The sequence below is a fragment of the Periophthalmus magnuspinnatus genome, chromosome 1 (genome assembly GCF_009829125.3).
Source record: "Periophthalmus magnuspinnatus isolate fPerMag1 chromosome 1, fPerMag1.2.pri, whole genome shotgun sequence".
In the NCBI taxonomy this organism is placed as follows: Eukaryota; Metazoa; Chordata; class Actinopteri; order Gobiiformes; family Gobiidae; genus Periophthalmus; species Periophthalmus magnuspinnatus.
In genome coordinates this window covers 11,695,746-11,708,017 of record NC_047126.1, presented here as the reverse complement: position 1 = coordinate 11,708,017, position 12,272 = coordinate 11,695,746, and the positions used below count along the sequence as shown (strand labels likewise).

Here is a 12,272-nt window from a genome sequence, read left to right as displayed (position 1 = left end):
ACCTACATACCCATACCAGTACATAGTGATTCTTCTAAGATTATTGGCCTATAAATGTACATGCTGTATTTACCATTGTTCAGGTAACACTACAGCATCTAACGAATATTTAGACACCAGAAAAAGTTTAATAGAACATTACAAAGAGATAAGACTCAGCACTGTAAAAGATTTTGATAAATACCAGTAGCACAGTGAGTTCAGTGACGCATTATTGTCTGCAGGAATATTAACGTGAACTTTTCTAAAATATAGAATATTGTATATCAATTCATCCCTGTGTCACTGGATTTCACTTTTGGTTATCACTGACCCAGCCTGCAACCTGTACAGTGTTGTTTGATTCTGAGAGAGAGGCATCTTTGGAACTTTTTTTTTTATTTTGCTGTGAACTAGTTATTTTTATTAACCACTGCTATGGTAAGTGCACAATCTAGTACCAGTTAAAAAGAAAAATAAACGGTCACTTTCTTGTGCTAGGCTACTCTTGGACTCTCTCATTTTTTTATTAATACCCAAAACAAAAACAGTGAAGTTTCTGCTATTTTGAGACAGTACATTTGACATGAGCAATTCAGACAAGCTGAAGAACGAAGAACATGCAAATATTCCATGACCTTTTTGAAAAATGCTTCCTACAATGTCCCTAGGCCCTGACAGTTGTCTGTTCAGAGCCATCACAGTTGACTTAATTAGTAGCCCTTAAGTAGTCCTTTAAGCGAATATTATTTTAATTTCTTATGCACCTGCTGGATTTTGTTAGTATGCCTTATATATTTAAATCTGTTCTTATTTGGGTGTAGTCTAAATATTTTCACAACAATGCTAAAAGTTACTTGCAGGCTGCTGATAAAAATAGCCTGGCTATTGGAGTGGATGCCTGGGCCCACCTATGACCCCAAGTTTCACCCAAGTGGAATTGTCACTGCTATATGCCAATTCTGTCACTTTGCAAACAATTACCATAGGAATAAGTGAATATTGTATAAATTCATTTATAAAGCGATATCACAGAGAAAAGGAGTATTTGTGAGGGAGGATGAAATAAGTGACCGGGTTAGTATTTGTACTACAATCACAAACCAAATCATAGGTTTGATCTGTGAAAAAGGCGTACCCAAAATTACTGATGGACTGATTGCAAAGGGGGGTAGGTGGGTATCCAGTACGGTTGCATTTTTCTCTTTCAACAAGCTCCAGCCACTCCCACTTCAACTGTGTGAGTCTGCTATATAACCAAGGAGACACAGGGATGCTTTCAACTGCAGACCCACTCCAGTCATCCTACCTGGCCCACAGCTAACAGACACCAGCATGTCTCTGAGATCTTACAAAACCTCCAGCGTCTATGGCGGAGCAGGCGGCAGGGGAACCCGTATCTCCTCAGCCCAGATGAACTTCTCCTCTGGGGGATACTCCTCTGGGGGATACTCCTCTGGTGGCTACTCTTCCGGAGGCTTCAACCTGGCTGATGGTCTGGACCTCCATGTTGGGGCCAACGAGAAGGCCACCATGCAGAACCTGAACGACCGTCTGGCTTCCTACCTGGAGAAGGTGAAGTCTCTGGAGAAGGAGAACGAGCGCCTTGAGAAGCTGATCAGAGAGTGGTACCAGAGCAGGACCGTCGTCGCCCATGACTACAGCCACTACTTTGCCACCATTGAAGACCTGAAGGACAAGGTAAGACCAGGAGATAAGTTTAGAGTATGTTAAATAGAAAGAGGAATTTATCTTAAGCCCATATAATGTGCACTAAAATGTTTGTCAGATGTATCTTTCAAATTGAAAAAAAAAAAAAAATGCTATGAAGAAACATTATTAAAGCTACCATCTGTAATTAGACTGGAAGAGTCACGTGAGGGAAGGGGGGGGAACAGCCAGGTTTCACATCTGAAATCTAATCAAAATAAAATGTAGCTTTAAGAACAGAAAAAGTCACTCTTCCAATCAGAAATTCCCTGATGATTTGTTGTATGTAAATGAATCTTGTGAAATCTAACCTAAATCTAAATAGTTCACCTTTTGTCTAGATCCGCATTGCCGCCAGAGTCAATGCCAAGATTGTCCTGGATATTGACAATGCTAAACTGGCAGCTGATGACTTCAAAATGAAGTGAGTATCTTTCTCTTCCAAAGCACACATAGGTGAAACTTCACAAGTGCCCCAAAACATGCACTCTTACCTATCTGACAACTATCAGTCTCAATGCCCTGGTAAAATCCTGTTGACCTTTGAACTGTCCCACCCCTGACAGGTATGAAAACGAGTTGGCCATGCGAATGGCGGTGGAGGCAGACATTGCTGGGCTGAAAAGAGTCATTGATGAGATGAACCTGGCCAGGATGGACCTGGAGAGTCAGTATGAGGGACTGAAGGATGAGCTGATCATGCTCAAGAGGAACCACGAGGAAGTGAGGGCTCCAGCTTTTCTAATGATTTTACATTTGTCACTGCACATGACAAGCAGCACAAAGGCCTACACCCTAAGTATACACACGTAATGTAACTTCCAACAACCATGAATGAAACAGCCCTACATCTAGTCAGAAGAAAGCATGACTCACTGTTGACAGATGAGCTGAGTTCAGTTGTCAGCCAAATGTAAACAGTAACTTTAATTGACAAATAGAAAAGTAGAATAGTAGAAAATAAATGCATTTTAAGTCACTGCTTTAACAACAACTCTCCGAAAGACTGCCATGACCCCACAATCTTGTTTTGATTAATTTAGGTTATTATGATGATAAAACTGATAACTGGTAATATGAGCTACAATGTGCACCTATACATTACAGCACAAGAGTGGGAAAGACTAGGCATCAACTGAACATTTGTCCTTTCAGTTGATATTAGAAGTTAGAAAATGGGAGTGCAAAGAATATAATAATTGTATGTGTTTGTGTTTTTGACTCTTGCAGGAGCTTGCTCTGCTGAGGGCCAATGTTGGCTCAGACGTCCATGTCACAGTGGACGCTACTCCATCCGTTGATCTGAACGGCGCCATGGCTGAAATCAGGGAACACTACGAGGGAGTCATCGCAAAGAATCGCAAAGAACTCGAGTCATGGTATAATGGCAAGGTGAGTCTTTTTACAACTGTGCATGAGCAGCAAGATAAACAGCATTTTTAAAATGTACTCATGTAATTTTTTATTTTTATTTTTAGATTGCTGCAGTTGAGCAAGAGGTGATTACACAAACAGAGACGCTGACAGTATCCCGCACAGAAATCAAAGACCTGAAGAGCACCCTCCAGAGGCTCCAGATTGAACTGCAGTCCCATTTGAGCATGGTAAGGCAACCAGCCTCTTTTTTAACACCTAAGTCAGAACATAGTAAAATATCTCACAATGCAGTAATCTAGACATACGCCTCAATTTGTCAAACGTTAGGCTATGGTCTATATACTAATTATTCATTGTAAAATGTAATATTTAGTTCTGTACAGACTACAGGTGAAAGTAGCTTCTTCCATTCTAAATCTAGATAATAGCAGAATGTAAAAGAAACCTGTGTCTTCATCATATCATTGCTATTTTCAAAATAAAGGGATCAATAATCAAAGTAACAGATTGATCAATATACCACAATGTGCAACATACAAAAGGCTAACCTGTTCTCGTCTCCACAGAAAGCGTCTTTGGAGACTAACCTTGCAGAGACACAGGCCCGTTATGCTGCTCAGCTGGCTGCCCTCCAGAGCGCAGTGACTAGCCTGGAGGCTCAGCTGGCTCAGATCCACGCCAGCATCACTGCCAACAAACAAGAATACGACCTGCTCCTGGACCTCAAGACTAGGCTGGAGCTGGAGATCGCAGAGTACAGGAGGCTTCTGGACGGAGAGGATGAGAGGTAAAATATTGAAAAATATATCAAAAAGTGACATTTAAAGACAGACAAATACTGACTAAATTTCTTCTACTTTGTCTCCTTGCTCCATCAACAGCTCCAAACAAGGTAAGCACTGTTTAAATAATACAATAAATGAGTGAATAAACACACATTTTGTTCTTTTGTTATTACAGTTTGTTGTAGTGTAATAATAGTAGAGTATAGAAATACAATTGAACTAATAAAAGTAGCTCAAGTATTCTTGTTTTGCCTATTGAAATGTGTTGACCTATTATTGCACAGTGCTCAAAGACAATGCTTATGTTTTGTGTTACCTTTTGTCCTCAGTGGTCACCAAGGTAATCACCGTAGTGGAAACTGTTGTGGATGGAAAAGTGGTGGAGTGCAGCAAGACCGTGGATGTCGATGTGGATCAGATTGAGTGATGCTGTAATATAAAGTATCAATAAAAATCTGCAGTTGAAATTAAAGTTTATGTTTGAGTGACATTCTTAACAACAGTAATAATGCAAAGACCAAAGTAGGCAGTTTCAACAAAAAAAGATAGGTTTTGTTTGTCTTCTCTCTATGCTTTAAAGAATAGAAAAATGTCAGTCACCAGTCACTTGAACTCGAGGTAGTGATTCGGAGCTTGGGATCCCAATACATCAGAGGGTCCTCTGGGCCTCATCTAAAAGAGATCCATTTCAAAGTGCTACTGTAAATTAAGTCCGTGTACCTGACTATATATCAGCTATAGTGCTCTTTGCACCATGCAGTGTGATCTAGAACCAGATGTTTAGAAAAGTTAGGTCTTATGAAACAGAATGAAAATGCTTCTGCATTTAAAAACCTCTTTTTTCCATGGGTTTGCTATGGAGCTGATTGGTCCTTCTTTCCGCACGCGTGAGTGGGGGACTGGGGTATCAGAGGAGAACCATTAAAGACTTCTAGACCTTCACTGACATTTCAGCATTTATATGTCCAATTTAGTATTATAAATATTATTAAACTGAATGAACTCTTAGATTGCATATCGAGTAGCCTGACATACAAGTGCATTTGAGAAGACAGCCGCAGTGAATGAAGTGTACTAACTCTTCTGTGGAGAGCGTAGCCGAAGCTAAGGATTGTTAGGCGTGTTCTACCAAAAATTACGACTGGATTCAATCAATTCAAATCACAAAAATGTATTCTTCTGACAATACAATCTAATACATAACTTTGGGTGAGGCCGGTGTCCCTAACAGCCTACATACTCAGGACTTAAGCCACACGCTCTGACTTGCCTGCCTCTCCCTGGACCCAAAGGTAAAATATAACGATGACAATACAACGATACAATGAATATGCAAATATTATGTTGAGCAGGTTGATGTCTTGGTTCCTCCTTCCGGCCTAGTTCACCTCTCTCGGACATCCCCGACTGCACCGGTCTGTTTTTCAGCCTTGAGTCTCCTCCGGCTGCCTTATCTTTGTAAAGGAGCTTCTGCAAAGCACCCAACTGCCTCCCATTATTCAGAACACACAATGCTGCCTTTAAAGGGAACTATTATAATGAATAAATGATCTCAGTGCTAAAGCAGTGTTCAAGCCAAAATGTAACTTCATTAAACAGTATTCAAAAGAATATATGAATTCAGTATAAAAAATGTTCAAATCAAATATGTGACTTCATGAAACAGTATTCAAACAAATATATTAATTCAATATTTTGATATATATGTGTAATGCACCTAAGAAGCTTTAGTCAAACTAATATATGCATTCAGTGTTTTGATATATATACATATATACATTTAATACATGGCCAATCCAAATCTGGCCAACATTATACAGGAAACTTCACTTGTTGATGGCCTTTTTTGCATCAAGAGAAACGACGACTTCAGGCACCAAAGAGCTGGGGAAAGTAATAATGTTAAAAAGACATCTAGTATTGTATGAAGATGTCTAGCTGGCATAAATCCAGTCTGGTCCTGGTCTATAATTGGTGACAGAACATGCTGCAGATTTGAAGCAAGAACCATTAACAGAATTTTAAAATAAATGTTGAAAAGCAAAACTGATCTGTAGCTGCTACAAAGCTTTTTAAGAAGCAGGGAGATTGTAGCCTCCAAGAGGGCATCAGGAAGGTGACCAAGAGCAAAAGCCTACTTATACATGTCTTTAAGAAAAGGACTAAGCAGAATAGAAAAGGCCTTGTAATATTCAGTAGTAACGCAATCAGGTCCAGGTGACTTGCCACTCTGAAGTGAATCAATAGCCTCCTGAACTTCAACAGTGGTGATGGGAGCACCAAGCATTCCTGCTGACTCATCTGTAATGTGAGGAAAGTTAATCTTGAGGAGGGGGAGGTGGACAATCAGATGTATAAAGAACAGTAGACAACTCTGTAAAGGCGTTATTTATTTAAGTCTGGAAGATGCCTCAGTCCGAGGCTGATGCTGACCAGCCTTATCACCTGATTCGTAAAAAGATAGGTTTGAGTCAAGAGGTTCTGACAGTGGTGGTGGAGATTAAAGTGGTGGAGAAGTTCTATCTGAAATGTAAGATGCCCCTTATAAAGATCAGGTTCAGGATTGGTGGAATACTGTTGGTCAACATCCTTAATTTCATTCAGAAGCTGATTAGTACAGGCGGTCTTGCCCTTCTTCATGTTAGATATAAAAGAAATACGTTGGTCTTTAATGGCTTTAGAAGCCTCCCAGAAATTACTTTTATTTGTATCCTGCACATCATTCAGTTAAAAGAACTAAGAAAACTGGGAATGCAAAAGCTCTTTATAATTTTCCTCTTTCCTCAAAACAGTTAAACCTCCACTGGCACATGATCTGATGTGAGAGTCAGTGGCAACCATTTTTGATAGAAGTCTGACATCCATAAGAAAAAAGTCTATACGAAAATAGGAACAATGGACATAAGGAAAAAATGAGAATGCTTTGGCACCTGAAAATGTATGTCTCCAGAGATCTGCAAGACCAAGTTGTTGAGAGAAAGTTAGCAGGCTCTTTGCTGGCTTACTAAGAGGAACAGACTTGTTGGAAGACCAATCCAGCAGTGGGTCCTGTACAAGATTAAAATCAACTCCCACAATTATATAGTGATTTTCAATATCCAGGAAAGATGAAAAAAGTTAAGCCACAAAAAGATTATCATCACAATCAGGGCCATAGATACAAACAAATAGGAATGGCCTCTCCCAAAGCCTCCCAAAAACCTTTGGATATCTTCCATTTGAGCCTTTCCTATGATACAGAGGAGAGGCTTTTACGAATAATTATGGCCTTGCCTCTGGCATTAAATGTGGAGTGAAAAACCTCTCCAACTCAATGCTTTTTAAGATGTACAACGTCCTTGTTTAGCTTTTGAGTCTCCTGAATATAATAAATATCCCCCTTAAACTGATTTAAATGGGCCATTACACGTCAAAATTTTGAGGCATTCCCCATCTCCTGGAATTCCAGGAAGCAAGTCTCAGTCGGTTATTTGTGCCTGTCAAACCTTATAATGAATTATAGAAATGAGATGAAATGTCCATTGCACAAAGGTGTTAGCAACATCTGTGAAACTTAATAATAATAATAAAAAAATGTATAATGATAACAAAAATAAGGAATAATATGTATGAAACATGAATACTGTGATGGAAATTTAAGTATATTCATTTTGTGAAGAAAATATTCTTATCTTATGTCTTTAAATTAATTTAAACCAAAACATGAACGCCCTTCGAGACAACTGTTGTTGTGATTTTGGGCGTTACAAAAATAAAATGAATTGAATTAAATATTAAATCATTAAAATCAGACCCAGACATTAACATGTGTGAAGGCTCCGTCTCATCCCACAGGAACCTCTATGTTATTCTACCTGTCTAAGTGTAAAAGTTCATTATCTCATTATCTGGGTGTAAAAACAAAAGTCACTCTGCTTTGAAATGTATGTAGCATTGTCATTCTGTTATAAATACTCAGTTGGGGGGGGGGGGGGGGGGGGGGGGGGGGATGCTCTAGGAGAGAGACTTGAGATGCAGAAAGAAGTAATAAGAATAAAACGTTATTATAAATAAGGATAAATAAATGTTATTTTTAAAAAGGTAAGCAAACGTACTTTGAGTAATAAACCAAAACAAATCAGCATAAATGAGACTTTATGACAAAAGTAGAATTTTTTTAACTGAATTTACAGGTAACAAGTCTGTATGAAAGGAATAAGTGCACAGGTGCAAATAAAATGAGGTGCAACTCTAATGTTCTGAATCAAAATGTAAGAACAAAACCTCTTGTGGTTTCATTTTTTATTTTTATTTTTTTATCTTTAAATTGAACTTTAAGCACATATTCTGTGTTGTAAATGGTAGCTTTAACGCAAACATATTTAAATTGTGTTTATGTAATTTTTCATGCAGTAGATGCAACAGCATTTCTTTCTAAATGAATTGAAGGGACATCAAAATTTTCCAGAACAACGGAACTGAGGATTTGATGAACCTGGATTGCCCTATAAGCCAGGCTTTGACTTTAGCTCGCTTCATGAAATACCCCCGAGGTCCCTGCTTAGTTTGATGCAACATGTTTGGGCTGATCAACTAAACTAAAATGTACTGGGACTAAGAACAAGAATGATGTGAGAGGATAAAAATCTGTTGATGCCTGAGGGACAAAGGATTAATTTACACAATGTGATGTTAACCCTTAGTTTAGCTTAGTTCTTAGTTCTTGCTGCTGTTTTCTGCATCTGTTATATTCCTTTTTAACAAAAATGTTCAAGAAACTTAACACTGTAGACCTCTTTGGAACCATGAGTGTTTCAATGATTGAACATGATTGGCTTCATCCATTTAGTTTCTTCTCTCACTCTAATGTGTATAGAGAAACGTCAGGAATGAGCCAATTTGTTTTTTTGTTTTTTTTACTAAGTTCACATCCAGCAATGTATCAAGCGCAAAACTGAGAAGAGCATAGAACAAGAAATAAACAGCAGCAGGGCCTTTAATTTAGCATACAAGTGAATTACATGCACAGGTTTATCTGATTTGGCTCTTTGATCTTTATCTTCCATCTACCCACACATCAAGGTTCTTACTATGAAAAGGGTATTTTTTACAGGGGCACCTTTTTTTTTTTTTTTTTTTTTTGCAACAGCAACTGTGTCGTGCAAAATTGACATTGTGTTTGCTGTAATGTGCTTCCCTCACTAAGAACACAGCTGGCACAAGGTTTTACTATTCAACTTCATTCTGGGCTGTTATTCACATTTCTTTCTTAAAGCTTTCCAGGTTGTTATCTCTTGAGCAAAGTTAGATTTTTCATTGTTAAGATTTTATTCAGGACTAATTGTGTGTGTGAGGTGTTTTTCAGTCGGTAGTTGACATAACAAAAGCAGTGCTGTTTATCCAAAGGTAAAGGAGTATAGTCTGTGGCAGGGCCCTTCACAATAAAAAAACAAACAAAACAAAAACTAACAGAAAAGGCAAAATGCAACCTTTTGAATCTGATGCACTGTCTCTGCTGTCTTTTGAAAAGAAGCAGTCAAGTATATGCATGTTCTTGTTCTGGCTTGATACAGATGGATTGCCCAACAAACATTCCAGTAATCCCGTGCATGGGAACAGTATCTATGACAGAAAAAGTGTCTTCATTCAGTCCCTCTAGTAATGTACTACAAACCCTGTAGCACATGATACAGCTTGAATGTACCAGAAGAAAAATATCAAATGTGTTAAAACAAAATTTTCAAATAACATGTTTAAAAATGAGTAACCATCTTAATTTCTGATAGATTATATAGAATGTCAACCGAGGATCATATTTCACATGCACTGAGATAAAAAAAAAAAAGGTGTAGTTTGAGCATATGGCCACTACAAAAAGGTAATCAAATAGTGTGTGTGTTGAAAAGTTAGTTGGGGTTTTAGTGTTTTGCTGCAGGCAGTTAAGAAAATCTTGGCACATTCCTTGGCATTAGATTTTTTGATGAATGTGAGAAGTGATGCTGGGACACAGGCCTGCGGGGAGGGTGGGTGGGGATCTTTTCAGATGCGGAGGATATAAAAACAGCAGAGAGAAGACTGTACCAGTCATCAGTGACTCTCCAAGACAGGCAGATCTCTGAGCAGCCTTCAACAATGGCATCCTTCACATCCTTCTCCAAACAGTCTTTCTCCGGTGGTGGAGGTGGTGGGCGTCAGTATGCCCACAGTGTCCATGGCGGCGGAGGAGGTGGCCTGAGAATGTCTTCATCCTCTCGCACCTTCAGCTCTGGAGGTGGTGGTGGATTTGGCATGGGTGGTGGTGGTGGATATGGCATGGGAGGGGGTGGTGGATTTGGCATGGGTGGAGGTGGAGGTTTTGGTGGTGCACGTTTTTCGGCTGGCGGATTCGATGCTGGGTTTGGTGATGACCTTCCAATCAGTGCCAATGAGAAACACACCATGCAGAACCTAAACGACCGTCTGGCCACCTACCTGGACAAAGTACGCAAGCTAGAGAATGCCAATGCTGAACTGGAGCTCAAGATCCGCCAATTCTTGGAGGGTAAAACCTCTCCCACAGCACGAGACTACTCTGCATTCTTTGCTACCATCGCTGAATTGCAGGGAAAGGTAGGTGATATCAGGCAAATAGAAAAATGTCTTTCTGTGCCTTTTAGTTTTAAGATTATTATTTTTATTTATTTTTATTCATGCAGATCCAGGATGCCACATGTGTCAATGCTGGCATTTACTTAGCACTTGACAATGCAAAACTGGCAGTAGACGATTTCAGAACAAAGTAAGCAACCTTAACTAACTTCTTAGCATTTAACTATAATTTTATAAGTAATGGTTTTATGTCCCAGATATGAGAACGAGCTTGCCATGCGCCAGTCAGTGGAGGCAGACATCGCTGGCCTGAAGAGGATGCTGGATGAACTGACCTTGTGCAGATCTGACCTTGAAATGCAGATTGAGGGTTTGAAGGAAGAGCTGATCTTCCTCAAGAAGAACCACGAGGAGGTATGTGAAGAAAACATCCTTTGTGTTCAAAAATGCCAACTTTTTAACAAATATGTGGCATACTTAAAAAAAAATGTTTGTTAAGTTTCTTTTTTAGTTTTTGACTTTTCTGCCAGTGTGAAACTGTTTTTTGACAATATTAGATATTTTAGGGAGTATAGCACTGACAGTAATCTTTTAATCATCTTGTATTTCTTTTTCTACAGGAAATGGCAGCAATGAGGAGTCAAGTGGGTGGGCAGGTTAACGTGGAGGTGGACGCTAAACCTCAGATGGACCTTACCGCCATGATGGAGGAAATCCGTGAACAGTACGAAGGCATAGCTGCCAAGAATAAGAAAGACCTGGAAGCTTGGTTCAATAGTAAAGTAAGATTTTAGAATGGGTTAATTATTTCATCCCATTTTTTATTAATTAATTGGTGTTTTTTGTTTCAAATATCAATATTAAACATATTACTTTCATATATTTCTAACAGGCAGAACCACTGAAACAAGAAGTAGAAACAACTGAAGCAATCATACAAAGTTCTAAAACTGAAATAAATGAACTCCGAAACACACTTCAAGGCCTGCAAATAGAGCTTCAGTCACAACTCAGCATGGTAAGTAGCATCACATACAGGAAACCGGCAGGTACTTTATACTTTATACCTTTGCTGTGTCTGTCTCTGTTCAGAAAGCAGCTCTTGAGGGAACCTTAGCAGAGACAGAGGGGCGGTATTCCATGAAACTCCAGGGTATGCAGATGCAGGTGACAAATCTGGAAGCTCAGCTCACAGAGCTGCGTGCTAGCATATCGGCACAGACCCAAGAGTACAACATGCTGCTTGACATCAAGACCAGGCTGGAGATGGAAATCGCAGAGTACAGACGGCTGCTGGATGGAGAGGCAAGGTGAGACTGACAGACATCAGGTGAAATTTGAGCCTAATTCTTCAACTAAAAACATTGCATCACACATCTCTTTTTCCCTTCCCAGTGGTGGTGGTGGTGGCTCAAAGACCACAATCGTTAGGTACACGGAGGAAACTGTGGACGGCAAAGTGACAAGCACATAAAACAAGCACATAAAACTGAATCCAGTACTAGCAGCACATGCAGCAATATGAAATAAAGTTGAGTGCTGACTGTTCCTTTGTCCTTTATTTTTCATTATTTTTCATTAATCTGAATTCATTATGTATATATATGTGTGTGTGTGTGGGGTGTGTGGGGGTGTGTGCGTGGGGGTGTGTGTGTGTGTGTGTGTATAGATAGATAGATAGATATAGATAGACAGACAGACAGACAGACAGAGAGAGAGAGATTAGTTTTCTAACTGTAAATGAATGGACAAACATGTTTTTGGGCATACTAGATTATATGGATAAAGGTGTGAGTCGGTCATGACATTTTGACTCAAGACTCTGGCTTACAGTATTTAAACTCACTCTGATTG

At 39.3% G+C, this 12,272-nt stretch overlaps 2 protein-coding genes across 2 annotated transcripts; both read left to right on the top strand.

The window, feature by feature from the left end:
- The first annotated feature begins 1,044 nt into the window (after window positions 1–1,044).
- On the top strand, window positions 1,045–4,323 carry LOC117371701 (keratin, type I cytoskeletal 13). Its single transcript, XM_033967406.2, has 8 exons — window positions 1,045–1,680; window positions 2,031–2,113; window positions 2,256–2,412; window positions 2,920–3,081; window positions 3,168–3,293; window positions 3,633–3,853; window positions 3,948–3,958; window positions 4,181–4,323. Exons 1-8 carry the CDS (start codon window positions 1,315–1,317, stop codon window positions 4,276–4,278), a joined length of 1,224 nt encoding a protein of 407 aa, XP_033823297.1. The 5' UTR covers window positions 1,045–1,314; the 3' UTR covers window positions 4,279–4,323.
- A 5,579-nt stretch (window positions 4,324–9,902) lies between these two features.
- Window positions 9,903–11,966, top strand: LOC117371641 (keratin, type I cytoskeletal 13-like). The gene is made up of 7 exons (XM_033967340.2): window positions 9,903–10,439; window positions 10,526–10,608; window positions 10,676–10,832; window positions 11,039–11,200; window positions 11,311–11,436; window positions 11,511–11,728; window positions 11,814–11,966. The coding sequence occupies exons 1-7, from the start codon at window positions 9,963–9,965 to the stop codon at window positions 11,890–11,892; spliced, it is 1,302 nt and encodes a 433-aa protein (XP_033823231.1). The 5' UTR covers window positions 9,903–9,962; the 3' UTR covers window positions 11,893–11,966.
- The last annotated feature ends 306 nt before the right edge of the window (window positions 11,967–12,272 follow it).

What these genes read in the sequence shown, in the direction of transcription:
- LOC117371701 (XM_033967406.2), top strand. Translation starts at nt 1,315, where the DNA reads ATGTCTCTGAGATCTTACAAAACCTCCAGCGTCTATGGCGGAGCAGGC. An exon ending in GCTGATGACTTCAAAATGAA is followed by an intron (nt 2,114 to 2,255) that starts GTGAGTATCTTT and finishes CACCCCTGACAG; the next exon opens with GTATGAAAACGAGTTGGCCA. An exon ending in TGCAGTCCCATTTGAGCATG is followed by an intron (nt 3,294 to 3,632) that starts GTAAGGCAACCA and finishes TCGTCTCCACAG; the next exon opens with AAAGCGTCTTTGGAGACTAA.
- LOC117371641 (XM_033967340.2), top strand. Translation starts at nt 9,963, where the DNA reads ATGGCATCCTTCACATCCTTCTCCAAACAGTCTTTCTCCGGTGGTGGA. An exon ending in AAGCTTGGTTCAATAGTAAA is followed by an intron (nt 11,201 to 11,310) that starts GTAAGATTTTAG and finishes TATTTCTAACAG; the next exon opens with GCAGAACCACTGAAACAAGA. An exon ending in CTGCTGGATGGAGAGGCAAG is followed by an intron (nt 11,729 to 11,813) that starts GTGAGACTGACA and finishes TTCCCTTCCCAG; the next exon opens with TGGTGGTGGTGGTGGCTCAA.